Raw genomic sequence first — 26,590 nt, forward strand, 5'->3', positions numbered from 1 at the left:
CCAAAATAAAACACAGGAAACATTAAGGTCAACTAAATTCTGGTGGCGAGAGCTAAAGGACCCCAGAAAGCTACGGACCGACACTGTTGTCACGGTTGCCTAGAAACGGACACTACGCAGCCGCGGTAAGGTGCTATCAACCCGGGTCTTTTTAAAACGTCCTTGACCCGATAATCCACCGTCCTTAGAAGCAAAACTTCTCGTAAAGATACAGACGTGAGTGGGAATAACGTTTGTGAGGACGAATGAGACAATTTTAAAACATGTGTCCATCGTGGCGCAGACAGAATAGATCAGGAGAGGACCTGCAGACCCGGTTTGAGCCTAAAGAACCAGAAATCAGCATCTCTTCATCCCTCAATCATCTCCTGAGGCTGATATGGTAGAACATTTTATTATTGATTAAGTTTTTTATTGTGCTTTTAGTCGGCTATATTAGTTTGATTATTTGCTTATTTAATGTATTAGCCAAAAAAATAATACTAATGGTCATTTAAGGAACAAATCATTCAAATAGATTAACGGTAAACACATCGATATTTCCTACTGTTGAGGAAAATAAATATTCATAGTGTTTAATACAGTTAAATCTTACGACATGTGAAAATAGTGGATTAAGAGTTTAATGCTTACAAATTCTTAGGCGGGGACTCTGCTGATGTCTGCTTTGTCTCTGTTTTACTGAGATGTGCTTTTTCTAAATGTATTTTTAGTCAGACCTGTCTCATTTCTGTCTCCAAACGCATTAAGAAAATCAGTCTGTGTTTTCATTCTAAGAAAACAATTAATTTTTTTTTTTTTTTTTTTGTAAAACCTGGACGGGTCGCTGTGGCGCTTTGGTTAATCTTTAGCAGATTTACCCTCGCTAACTGATCACCTCAGTCTGTAGTTGCATTACAAACAACACGCTGCTGTGAAGCTGGTGACCGTCGGGCCTGTTTTGGTTTCTGAACTTGGCCCGGGGAGTTCCTGCTGCTCCCCTCCCAGCAGCAGGAGTCACAGGCCAGCATGGAGCTCCCACACCCACACCGGACCACGTCTCTGAGCGCAGCCGCTTTCTGCGTGACGGCCGACAGCCTCAAGAGCGTTAAGGTGCGATGTTGTGTAACATGCCGTGCGCATGTCTGCCAACAAGGTGAAAAAGAGCGAGAGAGAGAGAAAAAAAAAAGCTGGGAGCGGGATGGAGGAGTGAGTAGGTGGGAGAGCGGCTGGGAGTTCAATGAGGAATTTGACCAGACAAAATCAAAGACAGGCAAGAAGGACAAACTGGCCACACATTTTGAATGCTCTTTCCTGGCTGTACATGTAATGATGGTAATAATAATAACAATAACGATAATAAAAGAAAATTACAGTCATACAAAATAGAATTACTGTCAACCTCAGTCTGTAAGCCTTGTTTAGTCTCAGGATGTTCTGCTGTTAACAGCAGAAGCACAAACTTGAGCAGCCATGTCTGAGCAAAGGTCAGGGGTCGTGGCCTTTCTTTGGAAAGGTGAGCACTGCAATCTCTTTCCCGGTCAGAGCTGATGCCTCCACCGTTACTGCAGACGATGTGAGTTTCACTGACAATCTGACTGCTAAAAAAGAAAAAGGCTTTCAGAAAAATAACTAAGTGAACAAAAGCTATGAACCCTAACAGGTTTCCTGTTTTTTTGTTGTTTTTTCCATTTAAACATTTCAGATCAGCGACTCTTTCATAAAGATTAGATCTGCAGTTGGTACAAGAGGTTCTACCAGCGGAGCCGTGGGTCTCTGCAGCTGCTGCGGTACCGCGGGTCTCCCTCTTTTCAATGTGCTCCTGACATTATGCAAATACTGTTAATGCACCTGGTGTGTTTTAGTCTGATTATATGTTTCCCAGCCACATAATCATAGCACTGTCAAGTTATTTAAGAAACTCCTGCTTTTTCTGGCACTCTTCAGGAACTCATCACAACATTGCTCTTTTATTGGCTCTTAAGCAACGATTTAACAGCGTTTCACTGAGAAATAGCTTGCATAACACGCTCAGCAGATGCGTAGTTCCACCAGGTGTTTGCTAATTGCTGCTGGCTAGTCTGAAGGAGCGGAGTGGGGGAGTCAAAAGGAAGGGTTGCTCTGAGAGTTGGAAGGTTGATAGCTTGGAAAATGCAGCTCTGAGGAGGAGATTTGTTGATGAGGGAATAACATTACAATGCATAGCTCAAAAAAGTTGAGTTTACATAAAACTGCCTCTTGAAGCAATAGCGACAAAATAGGAGAAAAAGCAGAGAACCCTTCTAAAATCTGGGTCATTACCTCCTTATCTGATTTCTTCTGTTTGCAGCGGAGCAGAGGCAGGTTTTGGCTGCTGACGAGCGAAAGAGGGAGTTTCACGAGGAGAAGAGGAATGAGTTTGAGAGCTATGCCGAGGAGGACAATGACGGTACGTGTCACACGTAGTACAGATGCAGCGGAGGCGGGGAGGAAGAGGAGTTTAGACAACTATAGACACATTTTTGCAGCATGGCGTTTTAGGTAAACTTATTTAAAATCTTTCATTGCTTCATGTTTTCTTTAGGGTTGCACCGATTGCAGATTTCTGGCCGATTACCGATCTTTTAAAAAGCCTGACCTGCTTTCCGATTCCGATTTTGGCCCATACCACTTTGTTTTGTCTGAAACATCTACCTTTGCCGAGGTAGATGAGATCGCTGGATAAGATCAGCCGATCACCCAAAATTACAGATATCGGCACAGATGCACCTCTACTTTTCTTCTAATCACATAAAATAAAACACGCAAGACTGGTGAATGTTGTAGAGTTCTTGTATTTACAGCAAGTATACTTCCAAAATCTTTGATACTCACCACATCTTTTGTTATTAAAAGTTGGCAAAACCTTATACACTGGCCATGCACTTGTTACATTTCTGGACTGCTTTTTTTTTCTTTTTTCTTTTTAATTCCACATTCATGTTGAGTGATTAAAGTTAAGTAGAGAAAGCACAAAGAAAATACAAAGACGGACCCCTTTCTCTTCTTTGTCAGAGGCAGTTTTTACAGAGCGACAGAGCAGGAGGGGATGAGGACGGAGTCTTTCAGCTAAATTCAACAGGCTGGTATGAAAAGCACAGTGATTAAACACAGAGTGGAGCTGTTTCTCAGAGCAGCCACTTCAGGAGCGGAAGCAGAGCACGGGGGAACAAAATGAAGCAGAAACACCGTCACATCACTGGTCGTTCTCCACATCCCGTCATGTTCCAGGTTTACCGAGAAGAAACATAGTGTCAGGAAGTAAACGTCTATCCCTGTGGCACATGGGGATAAAAAAACAACCTGTTTTTAGGTGTTTTTCTTTCTTTTAAAAAAAAAATGTCTTTCAGTAAGTCGGATGAGTCAGTTGTGATTGATCACACAGAGGCGTTTGGTTAGATTCAAGCACACATCCCTGTAGATCCCTGAGAACTCATAGAACGCCCTCCTGTGGATGAAGGAGGACATTACAGTCACATCGAAACTCGTTAAATAAAACAGCAATTACAAAGTCACATCTAGTAGATATTGTATTTATGTGGCAATAACTGCAAGTCCAGTTTTAATAAACATTTACACGTCTCAGCAAATTATATTCTTACAAAAAGTCATTATATGTAATATAGGAAAATAAATATTCCCAATAGATAATCAATCGTTTGCACTCTCTCTCTGGAATCACAGCCATGACCGATGCAGATTGTCCTGCTTTGTTTGTTAACTTAAAAAAATAAAATAAAGCAAAGACACAACACTGACAGCCATGCTGTTGGAAGTCATGACGCCGTGAGCCGTCACTGCAAAAACACCACAGCGGATTGGACGGGAGCCGCCTGAACAACAGCAGGTTCAGAGTGCAGATGATGGCACAAGTATTAACCACAGTTTGAAGCTTTATACGTTTCACCTGCATGACATGACTCTACAGAACGGTTCCAGGCAGGATATTTAAACAAGGCATACAGCGGAACGACTTTTCACAGTCAAGCTCCAGCAGAGAGTTCCCTTTAGTCCCGTTGCTCCGTCAGCAGTCGCTTGTTTGTTCGCCTGCCAGACAAGCCGTCGTCTCCACAGCAGCAGCAGCTTTCAGGTGAGTCTTCCCTTTCTCCCCTCCTTCATCTGAACTTCCATGTCTGTGTGAAGACGTAAAGGGGAAGCAGCGCCGTGCGAAACGAGGCCGAGTCAGGGCTCTTCAAATTTCCTCCCTCGGGGTTTGGCGTTAGCAGACGGGAGGCGGCGGGATGGAAAAACTGGGCAACCGTGTCGCATCGTGAGACCCCCTCAACCGGGGTCTCAAAGCTCGGTGGTCTCCCAGCTCACCTCCCGCGGAACCTGGCGTCATTTAGTCCCAGTGTGGATGACCGTGACGGTGGAGGGGCGCGGCCGGGTGGGTTCGGCCACCACCTGGGGCTCCTCCAGTGACACGGGAAGGTCAGAGTCCTGGCTGTGCACTTTGACGACGGATGGAAGAGGAGCGATAGGAGGACCTGCAGGAGACATGGCACGGATTAGAAACAGAAATGTGCTGCATTTTATTTTATGTAATAATGAGTTGCTGGTTAGTTTAGTTCCATGATGTATTTCAAACTTTTCAGCAAGATATTGGAGCTTGCATCAAGTCAATAATTCCTTAATATTGACGAATGGAACCAGAACATTTTCATCAATATTAAAAGAATTATTGACTTACAACAAGCTCGGATTTCTTGCCAAAAAGTTACTTGTAAGTTAGTTTTCTTATTCCAAGCATACTAAGACGTTTGCACTAGAAACTACATCAAAAACACTTGATAAAATTTTGTCTTCTTGCAAAGCAATCCTGTTTCTCACTTGAACAAACCTTGTGTAAACAGCTTTACTCACACTGACATTAAATCAGAGGCAGTGAGGTGATACTTTCCTTTGGTCATACTGGATCTAATTCAGCTGCACCATGCTTTTCCAATTTCTTATTGCTAAGATTTTGCGGAGTGGAAACCCAACTTCACAATGTACGTGCCACTTTGTGGTCCTCTAGCCCACAAAATCCTATCAAAATACATTTAGGTTTGTTTGTTGCAATGTGTAAAACATTTATGGGTTGTAAATACTTTTGGAAGATATTGTATGTCTCATATCAGCAGCGCTGCAAAAAGGCTTCTTTTTTTTCTTTTTTCTTTTTTTTTAAAGAGATGATGTATTAAACCCAAAGGCAGCAGAAGCATTGATCGTCTTAACGGAGCGGGCAGCAGGATGAAAGCTTGGCTAAACTCCAAGCTGGAAGTTAAACGCGTCTGTTTTGATCACAGCTGGCGTCCGCAGAGTCACTCACAGTCCTTCAGGGAGAGCGGGGCGCAGTCCACAGACTGGCTCTTGGCCGGCGCTCGGCTCTGAGGACCCGGCGCAGGCTTGGCACTTTGGATGCTGCTTCCGAAGCTGGTGCCGAGCTGCAGACGCCTCATGTGGCGGATCACAGCTGTCGCATTGAACGCTTGCTAAACGGAGAAGGTGCAAAACAGAAATTACTCTGCTTTTTTTTTTTTTCCCCCAGCAAGAAGAAACAAAAACATTGCTTTATTTGCTCTTTTTGGTAAATAAGATTTAAAGTTTCACATACCCTCCATTTGCTTTTGGCAAAGTTTTTGCGCATTTGTCGACTGACAGATTCATGTATGTTCTTGCACAGAGCAGTGTCTCCAGCAATCCTGTAGAGAAAGAAAAGAAAATACACACACACACAATCAGTGGAAGCGTTCACACGCACACACGCACACACACCGTCCTGCCAGCAGAATGATCCCCGTGCTGTTTTCATATTCAATCCCTGCATTTCTTTCCATTGGGCTGCAGCACTTTTTGAGTGATGGGCTGCTGTTTCTGCAGGATTCCCTCTCACATTCATCATCATCGCATCTCTTTACAAAACCCTGTCAAACGAAAGCCGTTTCTCTCCATTACGGCATCTGTTCCCGCCGGTCGCATCAGAACGACCACCTGCCCACGACCCACAAAAATGCCCATTTACTCCCCAACAGATTTGCTGGCCCCCTCGGCGGGATGCGTCAGCCCACACCGTCTCGGCCTCGTTAGGCCTGACTCAGACCTGGGAATACATCCCAGTTGTTCATTAAGACTTCAAGGATCCTTGAGGATACAAGCCACTAATTGGCGGGGATTTATTCAGAAGATTTCTTCCCCGAGACGCTGGCGCTGCCCGGCAGAGGTGGGCCCGCCGCTCGGAGCCGTGCTGACAGATGACTGTGGGAGGACAAGCTCTCCATGACACATGCGTAAGCCTGGCAATCTGCGTCACACCGCTATGAAACGAGGTGTGTGTGTGTGTGTGTGGGTGTGGGTGTGTGCGTGTGTGGTTCCTCACCAGGGGTGCTCAAGAGCCTGGTCACATGTGAATCTCTTCTCGGGGTCCTTCTCCATTAAGCAGCTGATGAAGTCTTTGGCTGTGAAGAGGACAAGAAGAAAAGTCAAGTGCGCATCCAGCTGAGGACGAGTTCTTCACTTTCCGGCACTCAAGGTTTTTATGTTTTCATCTGATGTCTCACATTTAAGCATCACAATTCACAGTTACTGACAAGAACAAAGCAGATTGGTAGAAAAAACTAGAAGGGTTTTATGATGAATGAAACAAGCAAGTTTCTCTTGATTGGTTTTAACTGAGCAAATATTTTTTTTCCTTCTGTTAATTAAATGCCTTGAAACTTTAACCTCCCCCTTTTTTTTTTTTTTTTAACACGCCTTGATCTGACTTTAGTTAAAAGTTAGGACAAAATAAGGAACTGTGCATTAACACATCATCATCTGAAATTGACAACCTCTATTAAGGAACCTGCAACGCAATTTCCTATAGTTACACTTTACACTCGTGATTTGAATGTGCTCTAATCTTTTTTTTTTTACATTATATATTGGCACAACATAAAACAGGTCTTACAAATAAACAAATGAGAACTAAAAATATGCATTTGCTTGTAAAAGCCTTACTGATGCATCTCCATTTTTCTTTTTTAATAAAGTTGCTAAACATGCTATCTGTTGAGTGTGTTGGTAAGGTTTATGTGTATGTTTTTGTAAACTGATAATTGACTGAAAACACTCAAAGTAGCCAGAGCTTTAGACATTAATGTCTGCAAATGACGTCTAAAATGAACAAAGGATGTATCACAAGACGGTTTTAAGGTCAGACGTGAACATGTTGCAGAGTTTGTTTCCTCGAACGTTTAATCTCAATCCATTTAGCCGATTCCAGCCGGAGAACGGCTCCAGCTATGAGTCACTACAGGAAATAGTCAATATGACTCCTTCACTCCCAGGATCAGATGAATCTGCAGAGGACGCAGGAAGTGCCGCACGGATAAAATTTGCATCACATAAATGATTTCAGTGTGTGACAAAAGCCCAATTCATAAAATGCTGACGTTTAAAGCGAGTCTGTGGTTAAGCTAAAGTTAGCAGGAAACTACAGTTGTTTGTTTTTTTTTTCTTCCCACTCTTAATGAATGCTGGTGATTGGTGATTTCCTGAATGTTTTGAATAAAGTTCATGTGTGTGTGCCCATCGGAGCATTAGACATTTATGCTTCGTCTGAATCACCAGCCACATTTTCACAATTTATGTAATTTCAGGATTTGGTGACTAAATATGATGACTAAAGTCTCCAGACTGTTTTTTTTTTCATCTTCTGGAGTCTGCGAATATATTTGGACAAGAATTTGAAATTAAAGTTTAAAGAAAAAACCACAAGGTTATGAAATAGGAAGCATTTAAAATGTTTCTAACACGTGTAGTTCTAATCCTGGCCAATTTGGCATGTAATAAAAATGTAAATGAAATAAAAATAACACTGTAATGACATCTCAATTCCAATTTTAGCTGGTGCTAGCAAGCAATAACATGCAGTCTTGGCAGTGTGCTCCATTACACAGCTAAAAGATAAAAGGCCTGTGCAAAGAAGTTATTTCTCTTTGACACACGGCTGTGAAAGTCAACGATTTACACTTTGTCTATGAAATTTCTGACTCCACTCAGAGGATCTGCTGTCACTTTTCTGGCTGTGGTTCTTTGTTTTCCACTGAGCCAGAAGAAGATTTAAATATGACGCTATTTTAGGTAAAACAGGAGTCCCACGTTTGTTGTCGTGGGATACTGACGGGTGCTTTTCAGACGCAGGTGGCATATACGTCTAAAAACGCTGAAAGTTGACAAACTGTCAGGCCGGCGCCCCCTAAGCTAAGCCAAATGCAGCTACTGATTCATGTCCACTTGAAAATAGCTTGCTTGTTATGTTTTGACACCAAACGTGGGATATAAAGACATTGCAGGATTAAGTTGCCATGGCAGCTGCTGAACTGTGTCCCCTCATTACTTTACTTTTTGCCTTGTTATGCGGCTTTAAACACAAGGTTGTTAGCTCTGGCAGAGTTATGTAACGGAAGAATCTCTGGGGGCCTTGATTTACCCTTTATTTCAAACGCAGCGCGAGAACACACACACACACACACACACACACACACACACACACACACACAAACTTCAGCTTACCAGAGTCTGAGATGTCGTCCCAATACGGTGCGTCAAACTCATAATCTGCCTTCAAAATCTGCTCGAAAAGCTTTGAGTCGTTCTCGTCGTAGAACGGAGGGTAGCCGCAAAGCCTGGGAGGAAGATCAAGTTCGAAAGATTACACAACGGTGGGTGCGAAGGTTGTTATGCTGCTGATGTTAGAGTCTTCAACCCGAATCTTAGAGGATTTACAGTGGCCTAATCCCATTTACTGGCAGTTGGATTCTCTATATAATGCAACAGAAGAAGACGGCACAGAGGGATTTTCAAGAACATTAAAAAAAAACGGGACAATAGGAATCCAGTGTTAATATATAGAGGAAAAAAAGGCATTTAGGTTTGTCGTCTGAAAATAAAACTGTGTATTTTCTACAAACAGATGTGAAAAACATAAAAACTTCAAACTCTTATCATTTAATCAATAGATTACAGCATCAGGGATTTTTTTTTGCTTGCTAATAAGTGAAACTCTTTCGCTTAATAAGACTGTGTGCAACACTTCCTACTGAAAACTTCCGTGTTAATGGAGCTGTAGGGATCCCTCTGGCTGCCCACCGCGTAGGTAGGTTACTAATGAATGAGCTTCAACCTGGAATCTGGATGCATTTCAATAGTTAACTAACAATCTCTAATAGTTAAGCAACAATCTCTGTCAGTGACAATCCTGGCTGAATGTTTGTGATCTTGAAGACGTCGCAAAGCTGTGATCAAGATTAGGACGTTTTCTGATTCTTGAATTGTCATCTTTATTTTACATAATTTTCATGCGGAGTTAAATGATGTTTAAGCTCCCTGCTGGTTTCTGTTCTGAGCAAATGTTCATTCATAAAGCGAACTAAAAAAAAAAAAGTTAAATGTTAGATAATGTCAAGTACTCACAGAATATAAGCGATGACCCCGATGGACCAGCAGTCCACCGCTTTACTGTACGGCTTCTGCGCCAGAACCTCGGGAGCTGAAACAATGAAATGTTTTATTGGTCAGAAATACTTTCTTCTGTGCAGAGGAACCTAGCAGCTGGAGAAAAATGTTTGGGTTTCTTTATGGATCTGGTTAATCTGGATTTTATTTAAGAATGTTTAAGGGAAATGGGGGCCAACTACATCTGCATACTAAACTTTTCACTTTCCTTGTTTGGAAATAAATTTGGTCTATCACAAAAACTCCAAATGAAATAAACTGAGGTTTACAGCTGCAGTATAAAAAACATAAAGCGAGATATGAATATTTACAAAGAACAGCTTGCACTTTCTCCTAAAGCCACAGCTGGGAGGGCAACCTTACCGACATATCCAGGCGTCCCGCAGGCCGTGGCCATGACGCCACCTGTGCCCTCCATCTTGGACAGGCCGAAGTCACTGATCATGATCTTTGAATCGTCGTGAGGACTAAAGTAGAGCAGGTTCTCGGGCTGCAAACACAAACAGGAAGCAGCCAGTAGCTCAGCCTGTTGCTTTCCCTCGTCTCAAACCATCCAGGCTAAAGAAGTCGGATGGATTTGTCGTTTAAAGAGCTTTCACGGCTCAGTCAAGACCCTTCCTACAGTTTACCGAGAAGGAAAATCCCCTGACATTTAACCCCAACGGGTGATCACCGCAACGTGTGACAGAAACCCACGCAGGTTTCAATGCCAGGGACTCCCCCTCGCAGGCAGAAAAAAAACAAAACGCCTACACGACAAATGTGAAATACTGCCGTACCTTCAGGTCCCTGTGCACTATGCCCATGGAGTGGAGATAGTTGACGGCATCCAGAACTTGACGAATTAGCCGACTGGCGTCCATCTCTGTGTAGAAGCCCTTTTCTACGATCCGGTCGAACAGCTCGCCACCAGAAACCCTGTTGGTGCAAAAAGCAGCACAAGAAATGACACAGAAACAAAAAGAACAAATAGCATTAAAAAGATCTAGTGGGCTTTAAATGATTAGTTAATTCATGTTGGTATATCACATTAAGCTTGTAAACCAGAATACTAATTTTGTTAAATATTTTACATCCCTTGCTTGCTAGTTAAACCCGATTTTCCTTTGTTTCCATACAAAAGTTGTGCTCACTGTTGCTTTCCACGTATTTAAAAGAAAGAGCAAAGAGTGAGAGAGGAGACATCAGGCCAGAGGCCAGCAGAGGTCAGGTAAGGAGTGATTACAGCTTGATGAGAAAAGGGAAAAGGTGCAGCAATTTCAACTTTTTATGAAACAATCTTATGGCAAAAATAAATCTTAACTTCTTTTCGGAAAAGCTGCAGCGAAATCAGTAATTTTAGGCCACAACAATCACAAAAAAACAAAAGAGAAAGAAACCATTGCAACATCCTGCAGGGACTGATAATAAGCATCAGTGTTTCCAAGTTATTGCTAAACATTGTGACCGATGTTCTTTCACCTGAGCTAACCGGACCTCTAAAACAGGTCCAATATGACAATAGAAACAACAAAGCTGGTTTTGTGATAGATAAAGAAAGCTGGCATTTCGCTTGTTGATTATTTCTGGCTTCTCCATAATTAATAAAAGCTGAATATGTCTCAGGAAACCTGCTGGTTTTAATCAACTGCACCATTTCTGCAATGAAAAGTGGTCAGATATCCCAGCAGGATAAACCTTGTTGATGGCAACACTACCTGCTAAAATACATGTGGTGGTGTATTTATATGTTTTGAGAAAATCTACAGTTAATTCAAACTGGTGGATCAATTTCTTGCTTTTAAAATGTATTCAAATCGGACATTTGTACCATCGATCCACCTAATTGAAAAATCAACGTATTCATATAAATGACATGATATACATGTACAAAATCCCTCCATATATTTGTACAAACAGAGACCACCACTCACTGCAGGTTCTCTTATTTTCATAGCGATTATTAGAGTCGTCGAACAACGTTCAGGTAAAATCATAGCAGAAATGTTTTGCATGATGTTTGTTTTTTTTCTTCTCTCATTTCCATGAAGAATTATGGACGTCATAAGCTTGTTGGACACCTGTCCCATTAATATCCTTTGGGGTTTATAACTCGCGTTATCTGGCCAGCCAGACGCAGGAAATGACAATCAGATCTTTTGTTGTCGTTAATACTAAAATACTGTAGCTCTGTGTTTTGCTAAGTTCTGCTCCTTTCTGCTATCTAGAGTGAAAATTTTACTCAAATTATTTTTTTAGACAGTTTTCTTGGTATGCACAGACAGATTGAGAAACTTAGACCAGGTTGTCTTTTTACTCGTTATAATTACTTTTATTGGTCATGGATGAGCTGAGGTTTGTTTTTGATGCTGCCTCATGTGACAACAGCACCAGGGAAGAAAAATGTTTGCATTAATGTGCCATTTAAAATTCCCTTATGACTGTGAACACACAGAGGCAGCGAAAGCTTCTAAAAATATCCCAGACTGCATTGTGATTTGTCTAAAGTTACATCTCAAGTTTTTGTGTTTCAATGCAGGATTATTAATTAACCTATACTATTATAATTTTTGTTATGAATTTTCTAGAAATCACCACTACAGGAAAGTCCACAGTAGCATCCTGAAAATATTTATGCAAAAACCACCTTAATAAAGAAACAGAAAATTAGATCGATACATCAGATGGATGTCCGGGACGTAACCCACCTGCAGACCGTTTTCCCCGTCACTGTGTGACATTAAATCAAACCTTTCATGTTTAGGTCAGTTAGGATTACCAAAATTATTTCTATTAGCTAAATATCAGATTACGGATTTTTTATTATTATTACTTACTTCCAAGAATTTGGGAAAGCCAAGACGATGACGCCAAGCTTTGTAAAGCCTTTGAGTAACTCACAAAAGTCGAGACGATTAGATGCACATCTGTGAATATATTTTAAGGCGACGACTCAAAAGTACTTCCGGAAGGAGAAGGCCTTGTAAAGACGCTGACAGAAACGGGCGAAATAATCATTAAGTGATCCGAGTAGCAACATGAACTGAAAGAGAGGATGAAGCTGAGCTCCAAATGCAACTTAGAAAGTCAGCTTGTAGCTTTCAAACGCACTCAGGAAGATAGACCTTAATTGTTGGGGATTAGTCTTGTGGTCTGGTGAAGCTAAAACTAAAGTGTTTGACCATCATTACATTTGGAGGAAACGGGGGGGAACAGCATCCCGAATGTGAAGTACGGTGGCGGTCGCATCATGTGTGAGTAGCGTGGTGCAGGAGAGACAGCTGGAGTTCACAAAACGGACAAAACCGTGAAGAAATAACTTCATGTGGAAACATTGAAGCGACGTCTCAAGATATCAAACTGAAAATGAAAGTCTGGGTACAAATTTGTTCAATAAAGGAACAATGACTCCAATCATGCTGCTAAATTAGTTACCAAAGGAAATCAAACTCAACATTTTATAGAAGCCAACACAGAGTTACGTTAGACCTGACAGGAGGAATGGGCCAAAATTCAAGCCAGATATCGGGGTGGATGACGTAACGTCAGAGAGAGAGAAAAAAACCGACTGCAAACTATTTTAAGTGTTTTTTTTTTTTTTGGAAAGGACAAAAATGATTACCCAATTATATTATTCATATAAACGTTCCCAATAGTATCGACACACCAACATTATAATACACAATAACAGTATGCGTCTCTGCAGCGTTCGGGCTTGATGAGGCAGCCATCCTGAACTCCTTCAATCTGCAATTAGACGAGGCAAAGGCATAACAAGTGACTCATTAAGTTTAGCACCAAGCGTGAGTACGTCTCCGCTTTCACAGATGACTGGCAATCAGTGTTTAGTTAAGAATGAGGGAAAGGCAACATCGAGCAGCTTTCAGAGACAAAGGGAGGGCAGCGAGCCATGGGTTAAACTAAAGATGGTTTAGTCACAAACGCTGTAAAAAAAATTAAAAAAGAAATGTGCGAGGAGGGTTTTTAAAATCGTGAAGATGTGCATTTTACACAGTAAAAGAAACTAATGGTGAGAGTTTCACTCACCTCTGGGAGATGAGTTACAGTTTACAACATAATTGGTAAAATCTGTGCTGTAAAAGAGACTAATAATGTAATATTACTGTAAATCATCTGTGGTTTAAAATTCAACACTAAAATGAAACCTGGTTGGTGACCATTTTGTAAAGAAATAAAAACATGAATATAACTTTCAGATCCTTATTGGGCTGCACAGTTTCAGGACAAAATTTAATTGCAATAACAATATCGATCTTTCTTTATCATAACACAATGTCTCTACTACTCTTTTCTGAGCCCTAACAAAATTAGAGAAAACCCAAAGTTGTGTTAATAAAACCTGAGTTAAGTTTGCACTTTCAAGCTAAAAGTTGCAGGTCGATCATAATTTAATAATATTTAAGACCTTTGCCAAATTTCCTAAGAGTTCCCACCAGATCAGGTCATGCAAAGCTTAGAGAAATTTCAAAATAACCTAAAGGTTCATCTCAGGTCTCAGTTAGCATGTTAAATGTCAAAGGTCAAGCCATAACTAACAGTTTAACAGGTACGGTTTATTTGGAAGAGTCGCCAGAAAAAAGGCAAACGGCAGCACAACTTGCTAACTAAGTGTGAGCTTTCTGAAGTCAGAGCTGAATCTACCCGGATGAACCGAGTCTGTCGGCTGGATCAGACCAAACTGGAAATATTTCAAACTCAAACTCAGGCCATTTGCACAAACACCTCACGGCAGCTGTCCACCACGGCGGTGGAGGAGGTGGAGGGGATGATTTGGGCTTATTTTTCAGACTCAGGTTGTGAGTAATTTCCTGTCATTAAGTCGCCATCTGTATGTGAAAATGTTCTAGAATAAAATATCAGGCTATCTATCAGACAGCTGAGGCTTTGCCAAAGCCGTGTCTTCAACAGGACATTGATGTCGACACCAGCAGCGCATCGACAACAGAACGACTGGGGGGGAACAAAACGAGAACTATGGTGATGTAATGGCCCAGTCAACGTTCAGACCTCGACCTCAAGGGCGTGATGGGAACGTAAATGAACTAACCTCAAGGAGCTGAAGCAATGTTTTAAAGAAGTTAAGAGAATTGCTTCACATCTATGTGAGAGACCAACTGAATTAACGATTCTTGAAGCTTAAACTTGCACCAGCTATAATATCTTACGTGTGTAAATCTAAAAGAGATGAAAAGGGAAGATGAGTTTTGGTTTTATGGAGATTTTCTTGAACTGAGCATCTCCAAGTCTCTGTTAATGCCAGTAAAGGTGGAATCATGAAAACGACATTAAGTTTTCCATCAATATTTGTTGCCTTAGCTGTAAAATAACTGCAGTTTGTTCAGATATGAAGACAGAATGACTCCTGATTCAGTTTCACATTTACTCAGAAAAAAACAGTAGCATCAATATTGTCACCTGAATCCAACCAAAAGAACCTACTTCTTTATCAAGAAGCATAGCTGAAGTAAGAACTTGCACTTTTTTTTTTTTTTACACGTTGCTGCATTCACTTAAGCAAAGATGCCTCAAGGGCACTGCAGACGCTCACTCAGGCTCAGCATGCAGCACATTATCGAAATGACGGGCCAAATGGGAGGCCGAGAGCTGACCTAAACTAACAGCATGGTGGGCTGTTGTACTTACAGCTGCATTATGAGGTACAGGTGATTGGAGCTTTCGTAGATGTCCTCCAGAGCCACAATATTCTCATGTTTTATCCTGGAGGGGGGGAGAGAAGAGAAAATTCGCTTAGCAACAGCTGAAACCTCCTTCAGCCTTCTCTTAAAATGACACCCGGCTGACAGAGAGCAGATCTGTCTTTTGTTTCTGTTACGCTTCTTTGTGAGAATAAATGTGCGCTTGTCAAATATGGAGCGCCGCAAAAAGGGTTGAACTTATCAGCATTTTGTCACACCGCGAGTTTTGCTACGCGTTTTGTTGGGATCTTATGTGAAATGCCAACATGTAGTCGTGCGTAACGTGAAGCAGAAGGAAAATGATACAATCATTTACATTTTTATTTCAAACAGGATAAAATAAAGTAGTGTAATTTAATTCAGCCTGCCAGAAATAGACCTTATAAAACCACATTCTGCTTCAATTAGACTTTAAGACCTTCAGGAGCAACGTCTGCCTTCTGCTGCTTCGCACACCTACAGACTGAAATGCCGTATTTTCATGTGCAAAATAGCTCTAGCTCAGTCAATGGAGACGTCACTAGACGGCAACTTTCAAGACTTTTCGATTAGGTCTTTGGTCTGAACTAATCAAAATAAAGAACATCTAATAGAAATTGCATGTTGTGGCTGCAACGTCTGTAGAGAAGTCTGTTTGGATGTGCAGTCGGAGCCAGAAGTGAATGATGCTATGTCTTTTATAATTGGTGCAGTGGTGCAGAATTATGATGCATCTCTCACCTTAATGATGTAAATCACGGATTAAATGCGACATGATCGTTCAGATTGTGGGTGCCTTGAAAACAATCGATTTTGTATTACTTTTACATATGAAAGAGGCTCAAATCAGATTTGGGAATAGATCCCGATTGGGCTGTTCAGATTGCAGAAAAATAGTCGGATATGGGTCCCATCTGGGCAAAACAAAAAACAAAAAGAACAAAAAGACAAGATGCACCGCAGCCTGTGTGAAATCCAAAGGAAGTTACGCTGGATTTTTTTTCAAGGTGTAAGAATAAAGGGAGCTAAACTGAAGTATACAGCACCTTTTGAAAGAAATGAATCATTTCCTTCCACTTCACACCTGTGCACGACTTTGTGTTGGTCTATCACATGAAATCATGGCAAAAAATTTGTGCAAACCCCCAAGGGGAATGAATGCCTACATGTTAAACTATAAAACCTCAGGATAAACGAAAAATAAAAGCACTGAGTGCATGTGGCCGGGCAGGCGAGAAAAAGAGTACAGGCAGTGTAAAATAAAGTCGACAAAAGGTCTTCAAAAAGGGTGAGCGTTTAAAAAGAGTGAGGTGGAGCTGGAGGAGGAGGAGGAGGTGAAAGCCTCAAAGGACCAAACAACCTTCACAACTTCTCTGCTTTCCAAGTCTGGAATGAAAATGAGGTTGCAGTTTGAGGACTGTCAGAGATGAGAAGAGAGCGTAAAGAGTGGTAGAAGAAAAACAGATCACAAACCAAGAGAAAGACAGAGAGAGACAGAGAGAGAGAGAGGAAAATGCAGCTGTAACCAAGCAACTACACCCAAGCAATGCAATGCTCACTTTTAAAATGACTGATAACTGAGCTGCTCTGAGTATTGATATATCAGCCCCTGGAGGAGGATGTGTCACCTGGTGTCAGTGCAATCTTATCAAAGCCACCTGGGCAGGTGTGTGTGTGTGTGTGTGTGTCTGTGTGTGTGCGTGTGTGTGTGTGTGTGTGTGCGTGCGTGCGTGTGTGTCGATAGCTGGGACTAGACAGGGGAGCCACTTAAGCTACTCACTGATGGCTAAATAAACAGAGACTAAATAAGCGGCCAGAGAAAAGAGAGCAAGAGAACCACAGCTTGCCCCGAGGATAAAGCGAGGTGGGTGCGTGCTTTCCTAGAGCTCTACCCCAGAAAACCGCTCAGTGGCTCGGCGGAGCGTACTTCCTAAGCACGGCGATCTCGTTCTCGATGCTCGTTTCCTTCCCCTTGAGCGCCTTCTTGGGGATGCACTTGATGGCCACCATCTTTCCCGTGGCTTTCTCGCGAGCCATCACCACCTCAGAAAACGCACCGCTGCAAGACATAGACAAAAAAAGAGAGAAAGAAAGAGAGAGAGAAGGGGGGAGGTCATCAGTTCGGCCATATACGAGCTCAGACAATATTGACACATCGTCAGTGAGCGGAGAGCAGGCACTCAGAGGCAGACGGGCCAGAGTACACAAACAGCATATTGTGAATATTTACTGAGACTCGGGAAAGTCCATGACCGTGGTCAACCACCCGCCGCGAGGCCAAACGCATGGCAAACACTTTTAACCCCCCCCCGTCCAAAAAAAAAAAAAAAAAAAAAAAAATCAGCCATTTAGCAGGGCAGACAGCTCGTCTTCTTCTACCATCTGCCTCCACACACCAGCGTGTTTAAAAACAAAGCAAATACAGAATTAAGGGAATATCTGCTGAAGCAATCTATCTGTTGCTATGATACCACAGAGATAATAAGTCTTGCAAAGCAGACACAGTGGTTACTTTTTCCCTCCTCTCCTCGTCACACACGCTCTTTCCCCTCCGCATATGTTGAGATTGGCTTCATGTCAGCATCCTGAACAGAGCTGGAAAGCTGCAACTCGTTTGGGTCACATTCACCAGGACTGAAGCTGACATGAGCTAAAATGCTGCAGTTACCTTCAGTTAACTGGAGCCTGTTTTTTTATTTTACAAGAAAATATGAGAAATGTTTCCCATAGACCTTTTTTTAAGCCAATTCTAACGTTTTCATGCTTTGTTTCAGGACTTTCCTGTTGTACACTAAAAATGACTAATGCCCTTGGTTGATGAGTTTCTAAATAAAAAAAATGGAAGAAATTCTAAGTTTTAATGCATTTAATAAGTAAAAGTTGAAATATTTTTCAGCATATGGCCTTCAGGATATCAATCAGAGTATACCAAGGGAAAATATGGTGGTTTTGATCTGAGGCTAACTCACTGATGAAAGCATAGATAAAAAAAAAAAATCTTTTGATTTTAAACTTACAAAGTGACTACGATGCAAACACCAAAGTTTATATATATATATATATATATATATATATATATATAGAGAGAGAGAGAGAGAGAGAGAGAGAGAGAGAGTTCCTTTAAAACAAAGTGAGTACAACCACCTTGGTATAGGTTATGTTGTTTACATAGTGCATTTAAATGCATCATCATAATCCATCTAGATTTTCAGACACAGAAAGCTTTTTAGAGGCACAAACAATGTGAGCTTTTCTAAAACACGTTGATACTGCAAATTTACTCACCTCAAAATAGAGCGAAAAATATTCCATTATCATGACATAACTTTTGTTTTTGTCCTGATAATTAATCATTTTACTTACAAAACGACATGAAGCAGGTCTATAGCAACGACTGGACGATCAAGGCGAGTCAAAGAGAAAAGTTTGAATCGAGTCCTTCAAACATCACTTTGGATATCTGAGTTGTTTTAAAGGCAAAAGCAAAAGCAGTTTCATCAGCAACTGCATTTACACCACTGACAGCTGACTTTTGCTTTTCTCTGCTAAGAACTGTAAGAGACAGAGGACCAGGTCTGACCGAGAGAAACTTATTGAGCTTAAAGAAAGACAAAAAAACAGAACTGGTGGTGAAAATCCCTTAAAAATGGCAACAACCAGAATGAATAATGAGCATTGTGACAACGACTTTACATTTATTCTAATTTGGATTACAATAATTATGAAACAAAAAAAACACTGATTTAAAACATTCCCTTTGGTATGTGCTTATTTGGTTCCTCTGGTGCTACAATGAAAAAACTTAATGGATAAATGTATCAAATAATCACAATTCCAATCTTGCGCAACATAATTATGCGCAGCTGATTATTTTTTAGTATTTTTCCATATTCAAATAGTGGTGACACAGACCCCTGTTCGCTGCTAAAAGCAACACTGGAGGGAAAGAAAGCATCACAGCAGGACGACAGAGCAGCAGAAGGTGACCTGAAGTGATGACTCATGCTTTTTCCTTGACATCATATCCGCATTTACCTGAGGAGAGATGGCAGCATGGCGCACTATCAGAAGATAGTGACTTGGATGTTCAACCTCAAACTTCCTTTAACTTGGAAAAGAAAGCACTCTGAGCTAGCCATAGACAGACTGTTACTCCCTGTCCAGCTGATTTGCCCTAAATCTGTTACATTTTCAGCTGGTGCGGTTTGCTGTCACACTGCACTGTCAAACCAACCAGACCCTTTGTAAAACCTTTTCATCCCCTCGCCTGTGGTGGCGCTGCATCAAGAAGCACAGACGAAAACGACAAAAACCTCTGAAGAAGACACTGAGCAACTTCCTACTTCATGAAATGTAAACAATCAGTATTTGTCTTGTTGTTGGTAAAAGACCACAAGCCATTTTTCACGCTAGCGCTAGACTCCAGTGTTTGTTTAGGTTGTATTTACCCAGAATGCCTTGCGCTAGTGTTCACTTCCTGCTTTTTGAGCAGTCTCCGGTCCGCTTGGCGTTCACATGTGAACTGCGCCAGAGTTCACTGGGGTTTTAGGTGAACCAGAGTTCGTTTTTTTTTTTTTTTTGGTCCACATCAGAGTTCAATTTTGCATTCGCATCTCCCCAAACGAACCGCACTTTCTACGTAAATGAACTGGACTTTGATTAAAAGGGACCAAGCAGGACTGGTGTGAATGCACCCATATGTTCTTTAAGAAACCTTTGAGGTATTTTACCTCAATAGGTAAGTGGGGATCCAGCTTTTTAAACCATATAATCAGGTGACTTCTGAATATAACTGTTTATGTTTACAGAGTGATGGAGGAGGGTAAGAACAAATGCATCAAACTTTTCAGAAAACGTAGAAAATCACACTTTTAGGTGTGTTTTTTTTTTAATGAACCATTTTCTTTTGAGCATCGATGGTGTGCCAGGCGTGTAATAATTTCCTCCCCAAAGCCTCTGAACTCAGTGCCACGGTCAGGTGCTGCGAGTCGCACCACGGCCACACTAATCCCTCAATCCTCCATCACACACGGAGGGAGAGGGTCGGCCTGAGCCGCAGCACACAAACAAGCTGCGCACCAACGCAGCACCTGGCTTCAGGTGCGGTGAGGTGGAACGCAATCACCGCAAACAAAACAGAGCGAGCTCGGTGGCGCGTGGGCCCTTCTGACGTGACCTCATTCTGACACACGACGCGGGAGAAAATGTAAACGCTGGGAGGGCATCATTCCCACTCAGCAGCACACACCACGGACTTCCACAACTGGTGTGGACGTCGGGAAAAGCGCGCCTTTCCTCGACCATCTGCATGCTGAGAAGCGCGCAAGCGAGCGGGGTTTTTTTCTTTCTTTCTTTTCAGTGCTCCTCTCTCTCTCTCTCTCTCACTCTCTTTCTCTGTCTCTCTCTCTCTGCTCTCTGCAGGAGAAGAGACACGCTGATGAAAACCACAGGAAACCTGTGATCTCAATGGGAAAGTGTGCTGAGCTACATTTTGTACCCCCACCCGGTTCACCACACTGACAAGCAAATACATCACTTCCTGTGAATGACAGCTTGACACAAGGCCGCTACTTCCCCTGATTTGTCAGAGCATGAACCCTGACAAACGAGGCTGCAAAAGCATTTACTCTATGAAGCCACAATTCACAGAAAAAGAGCTTCTTCAGCGTGTGACAGAGACACGCTGCTGAATCTCCACCGTAGTCAACAGTTTTCAAACATTTCGTCCAGTTAGCTGCTCTGTAGGGTTTACAAAGTAACAATTATTTTAGCTAGTCGATTAATTGGATAACAAAATTGGCACATTCTGCAGATTTTTTTGGTTTGTTTTTAGCCATTAAAAGATGCATGTAAAGAAATACTTTCATTTTTTAGGTAAGAATCTAAATATTTTATGGCCTAAAATGTAACAACATGGCTTTCCTATAATGAATGATTGATCATTAGCAGCAGAGGATGCATCTGCAGCTAAAAAATACTTCTGACATCAATATAATGCAGGGCTGATATGTTGATTGTTTTTGGATTACCTGATCAACAAATGGATAGCAAAAGGTGATTAATGGGAGAAAAGAAATGATTTTTTTTTTAACAGTTTTGGCTTAATTACTGCTCTGAATATGTTGCTCTTTCAGCGTTTTGCCTTTTTTAAAAAATTTTTTGGTCTGTATGCTCCAGTTAATGATTAATCGATTTCCAAATTAGTTGACGATTGTTTGAGCAATCGACTGATCGTGATTAATTTGATTAATGATGATTAACTCCTAACAGCTTTTAGGTTTGTGGGTGATTAAATCACTCTAATGTACTTATGCATGTGGCTGCAGTGCATCTTAACGAGTTCAGCACCAGACATCAGAGAAACCTCCATTCGATTTCAATCTTATCTCGACCTGTTATGCATTACAAATGAATTCAGGCTTCCTTTGCAGCGCTCTGTGCTCACAGCTCTGGATGTCCCTCTGAGCAGAGTGTGACAGTCTGCAGTCACACAATGTGCAGACAGCCAGGCCAAAAACCGGCTGACTAATGCGAAAGTGGGCTGCCGTCTCCGTGTGAAACCGGCGGCTGTTGCTGCAAATGCAGAGCGAGCCCAGCCTAGAAAACTTTTCACCGCCCCGCCAGCCTGCTGGGGGGCCGACTGCGGTAAAAACGCGGGGAGGAGTCGACGGCGGTGCAGGAGCTCGGGGGTTGAACAACAGAGACTCTGCTCCTGGATGCTGGAGGCCGGTGCGAGTGTTGTGCTGCTGCTGCTGCTGCTGCTGCTGAGTAATCACACTGAATCATCTTGTGTAAGATGCATCACGGCAGGCGGTTATACAACATGATGGAAAAGTCGAGAGCTGATGATGAAGGTGAAGCTGCTGGCCAGGGAGCCGCCCGGTCAGAGTCACCTTGCAGCAACACCTACAGCCTGACCCAAAATGGAGCATCCTTTCACCACTTCAATTGACAAATTTATTTCTGTATTACATTGCAGAATTCACGCTCCCCCGATCAAGAATACCTTGCAAAAGTATCCCACTTATACGACTTGAACTTTTTTAAAATATTGCCTGTTTACAGCAACAAATCCCAGCGTTTACAGTAACTAAAGCGGTAGACCAATACAAACTAGTCCACAACTATGAAGTTATGCACATCATATTTTTCCCTTTTTTAGCCATAAATAAACATTGTAAAAGTCTCCAAATCAGTCTGGAGTCTTTTGCAGCCTCTCACAGGTTCTTAGTTGCCACCGCCTTGGTGTTGCTATGGTGACGGCAAAGTTCAACTTTGCTCTCATCTTCTTCCATAAGCTGCTGCGTTGTTAACAAAAGTCCACGTTAGGGACATGAACACTTTTTACGAGAAGCCGTGTTTTTATTTTGTTCATTTAAACCGGACGGTCTCTGAACTTTACAGAGACATTTTATGAGCCTTGTTTTGACCGGCTTCGTCGTCTGAGGTTTAAAAATACTTTATCAGATAAATGACGACAATGTTCTCACTGAAACTCAAAAGTTTATTTCAGTTGTGACCATAGGTGTAAAAAAAAAAAAAAAAAATTGTGATCACACCTAGTTGAAAGGATGTGGGTCAGACTGTGATAAAATTGGCGCAGTCACATCTTTATCAGGGTTTTTGACTTTTACTGGTACCTAAAAAATTCTCAGTATTTTTGTTTTAAAGATAACTATAAGATGTTTGTTATGGCGACAAAAAATGAGTATAACATTAGTGGGGGTGAGCAAGTGGTAGAATTGATTGTTTCGTGTCCTGTTGGTAACTCCGATTGTGAACAATATCATAATATGAGACCACCAGCCTGGTACATATAATGTACATAATTAATCCCCTCCATGGTAATCTGGGTCTACCCCGGGTTGTCTTCCAATTGGGACGGGCCCAAATGAGAGTCACGGAATGATGGTGGCCCGGGTTTCTCTCCTAAAATGAAACGTGGACAAAAGCCTGTGCAACATAAAACAGCTATTTTACTTGGAAATGAAGTCACTCCCCTGCAAAATGTGTTTAGAAAAAAAAAAAAAAACACTCAAAATGTTGCACAGATTTTCTCTCACTAAGAAGATCTTTCAGAAATTTAAGTGTGGTGGTAATGTCACCTTTCCAGTTGTTTTTACTTTTACCTCAGTTTTACTCTGGTCTTAAAAATGTGGCTCTTCAGCTAAGCTCTCAGCTTGATGTGACCATAAGTTCAGTAACGCATCAAACTCTCCCATACTTCAAATGTTAATTAATCTTACATAATATAATATTTTTAAAATGTTGGATGCTTTAAGAACCAATATTTACTGATTTTACTTTATATCATCCATTTATTCCATTAGTCAAACACAAATCCCTTGCAATTTTTCCACATTCCTCACTGCTTCAGTTTCAAAAACATACAATGCTTTTTTTGTTTTTTTGTTTCTCCTCCTAATAAAGCTAATAATAATAACAAAATGGTGGTAGGCTAGTGCTACGTTTTTATGACTTCTCCGTTTTCCTGCTGTCGCTTCCTACTTATGTTATCCAACATTTGCCACTTTTCTTTCAGGTATCTTCTAATTGGATTGGGATTACAGTGGATTAGGATTGTAGTTGATCTGTTATGTCTATGTCTGTTTATCAGGCTGCCGGATCAGTTTAACATCCATCTGTGGTAACAATGAGCAGCACTTTTATCAACTCCAGAGACTCCAGCATGCGTTACAGTACAATCAGTCATTCACCCTTTCGTACACACATTCACACACTGATACTGTGTGCTACATTATAGCCCTGGAGCAGACTGGCATCAGAAAGGCTGCCATTCAGTAGGTGCCACCACCAAATATGGTAAAATTCCCCTTTGATTTCACCTTCTACATAGTCATAGTACTGTTTCTGTCTTGTTTTGCTGGGGTGGCGAAGTCAAAGTAGTGGCATAACCATCACAGCCACAAATCCAACCAGTGCTGAGCTGCATTCACTATCAAGAGACCATCTAATATGAGAAATGTGTCATTCAGCAGAATCTGATAGTCAAGATGTGCCTCAAATTGTTGGGTGACCAGAATCATCTGATTTTCAGTTTAACCAGCCAATGCTGGTAAACAATCAGTCAGAAATGTGAAAAGCCAATTATTCTCATCTTAACAAATGCTTATCACCTACATGCTAAAAGTAGGTCAGTGAGCCGCTGACAACAACACTCTTCGATGAGGAAGTTGTCACTGTGAGAAGACTCAGTGTAGCTGTTTCAAGTATCAGCGAGGTCCTTAAATATGGTTGAAAGCACAAAAGTTGTAAAAAAAATAAAAACAATAAAAAATAAGATAAATAATAATAAAGTCATATTTATAAACACGCCCAAAACAGATTCAGTGAGTGCTGGTCATTTCCTTGGCCAGACTGTACTTGTCCAGTTTTGGGTTACCGAAAAAACAGTTGGGCACTTAAAAGGAGCATCAGCTACAGGATGTCAGGGAACAAACTACAGCAATTCCAGAAAAAAATAAGCAACTAAGTTGCTCTATAGTATGTTTTAGATATGTAAATGAAAGAAAAAGATCAATTAGTTGTGCTGTTTTTTTTTTCTTTTTAAATATAACCATCCACTCCACAAAGCAGTAACAGTCACAGATCACTTACTCCAGATCCGTCACACACAAAAACAACCAATATAATCAATAAATCTGTCTAACAAGAACATGAACTGTTACATTTATTCACCTAAAGAAAATAATTTCATTATATCAGCAGCAGAAGCATTGGCCTTTTGTTGATTATGGACGTGAGGTCTTTAAAGCATTAAAAAGAGTGATTGACTTTTACCTCATGACAGACTTTTATTTTAACAAACTGGATCAACGAACCGTCAAACGTGTCCAACAACGAATGCTGAATCGTTTGTTCATTCTGCTGCTATTCATTACACACTGAAGCTAGCTTAAAATGCTACTGCTAACCTAGGCTGTAAGCAGCTTTGTTATTTCTCTACAGTCACTGCAGGCTTCCTGTCTGCGCTTGTGCTCCCGAGCAGCACCAGAACTCTTTTGGGTGCCGTTTGATTACCCTCCAGAACCGCAGAGCACTGCGTCACGGCAACAGGTGCCACGGCGCCCAGCAACAGTAAACTGTAGGAGCCAGCGAATTAATCAATAGCTTCTAACTTCAGCTCTGAAGAAGTGAATGTAAGTGAGGCGGTGCGGCCCCCAGGTGACATTCAACAACATTTAAAGAATGTCAAAGTTATCGGTTACAGCAGCTATGGTCAGGAGGAGGTGGAAGTGTCAGAGTGAAAACTTGTCCTTTATTTTTTTTTTTTAAATGTGAAGGTTTACCTAAGCTAAGCTAGGAAAAATACTGATATCATCAGACTTTTCTCTTAATCTGCTTCCTCTTCCCCACATATTGCTGTGCTTTGCCAGTCAGCTGCCTAAAAACACAAAACAAAAAGTAAAATAAAAATTCAAATATTTGGAAATGTTTTGTTTTGTGAAAACTAAATTGTGCCACATATTTGTGATTAGGACGGAAAATACTGAACAACCTAACAATTTTAATGAGAAACTCCTGCTTTATATTTTGCTCTACAAATGCATCAACATATAAAATGTTTTGCTTTTTTTTTTTTTTTTTTTGAGCTCAGCAAAAATCTGATAGGGGATAGAGAAAACAGGAACATGATGTCAGGCAAAGAGGGATATGCAGTAAAGGTGGTGAACGTCGCAATGTTAGAGGACAATCAGCAAAAACGTGGTACGTACTATAAAGTTCTTATTGGACTGAAACATCAGGAACAAAAGACGCTTTATGGTTTTTCTGCAGCCGCGGAACGGCTCGCTAGATTCCACCGGGTCAATTATTTCTGCGAAGAGGTTTTCAACAACTTGAGCTTCATCTCCATTGTGGACAAAAGACCATAATAAACACAAGAAGATCCAGAAAAAAACCCCTCTGTGTTCTTCGACAGCCAGTGTAGCCTCAGGACGGTGACGGGTGATATGTGGTCTTACAAAGGACTTGGAACATCTTTGTTGCCTAGCTGCTGCGTGTTCAAGGTCTCGACTGCAATTCCACGTGGCACACGCAGAGCTTTTTCAGGCAGAAAAACATCTTAATTTTTCTCTGTATAGTGAGTTGCCTTGAGGCGATTATCACCGATTTTAATACGTTTATGGCTTGTTCAGCGCAGGCAGAAAGCACATTTCCTGACAAATACAGCTCAGGTCTCATGTATAAGACAAAGCCTGGATTTCTTAAGATGATCTAGATATTGATTTATTTTAAAAAGTGTAAAAATAATTCCTTTTTTAAAAAGATTCTGTTCACCCACCATCACCATCTTTCCCATGTAGAGGCTGGATGAACTACTTTCTGATCAGACACAGTTAAATTAGTTTAAAGTTGTTCATTATTGATCTGCCTGTAAGATCTGATCAGGGTTTAAGTAATCCATAAAAACATCCAGA

The 26,590-nt window shown here is 41.3% G+C and overlaps 2 protein-coding genes across 5 annotated transcripts in view; one reads left to right on the plus strand and one right to left on the minus strand.

Moving 5' to 3' along the window:
* The window catches only part of ucmab (upper zone of growth plate and cartilage matrix associated b), a 42,158-nt gene extending 38,862 nt beyond the window's left edge, over positions 1-3,296 (plus strand). The window contains exon 5 of the mRNA XM_015030203.1: positions 2,309-3,296. Coding sequence (XP_014885689.1) covers positions 2,309-2,424 — 116 coding nt within the window. The 3' untranslated portion in view covers positions 2,425-3,296. The remainder of the gene's footprint in view (positions 1-2,308) is intronic.
* A 38-nt stretch (positions 3,297-3,334) lies between these two features.
* The window catches only part of camk1db (calcium/calmodulin-dependent protein kinase 1Db), a 30,622-nt gene continuing 7,366 nt past the window's right edge, over positions 3,335-26,590 (minus strand). For 3 of the 4 annotated variants that reach the window (XM_015030200.1, XM_015030199.1, XM_015030198.1), the window contains 10 exons: positions 17,077-17,208; positions 15,118-15,192; positions 10,254-10,392; positions 9,838-9,964; positions 9,433-9,508; positions 8,533-8,645; positions 6,356-6,434; positions 5,594-5,681; positions 5,309-5,471; positions 3,335-4,484 (listed from right to left, as the gene is read on the minus strand). In XM_015030200.1, coding sequence (XP_014885686.1) covers positions 4,336-4,484; positions 5,309-5,471; positions 5,594-5,681; positions 6,356-6,434; positions 8,533-8,645; positions 9,433-9,508; positions 9,838-9,964; positions 10,254-10,392; positions 15,118-15,192; positions 17,077-17,208 — 1,141 coding nt within the window. In that variant the 3' untranslated portion in view covers positions 3,335-4,335. Of the gene's footprint in view, positions 4,485-5,308; positions 5,472-5,593; positions 5,682-6,355; positions 6,435-8,532; positions 8,646-9,432; positions 9,509-9,837; positions 9,965-10,253; positions 10,393-15,117; positions 15,193-17,076; positions 17,209-17,379; positions 17,482-26,590 lie in introns of those variants that run through there. The other variant, XM_015030201.1, reaches the window with a different exon arrangement.

Source organism: Poecilia latipinna, unplaced genomic scaffold (assembly GCF_001443285.1).
Source record: "Poecilia latipinna isolate Pla-1442-1.1 unplaced genomic scaffold, P_latipinna-1.0 Scaffold175, whole genome shotgun sequence".
Classification (NCBI taxonomy): domain Eukaryota; kingdom Metazoa; phylum Chordata; class Actinopteri; order Cyprinodontiformes; family Poeciliidae; genus Poecilia; species Poecilia latipinna.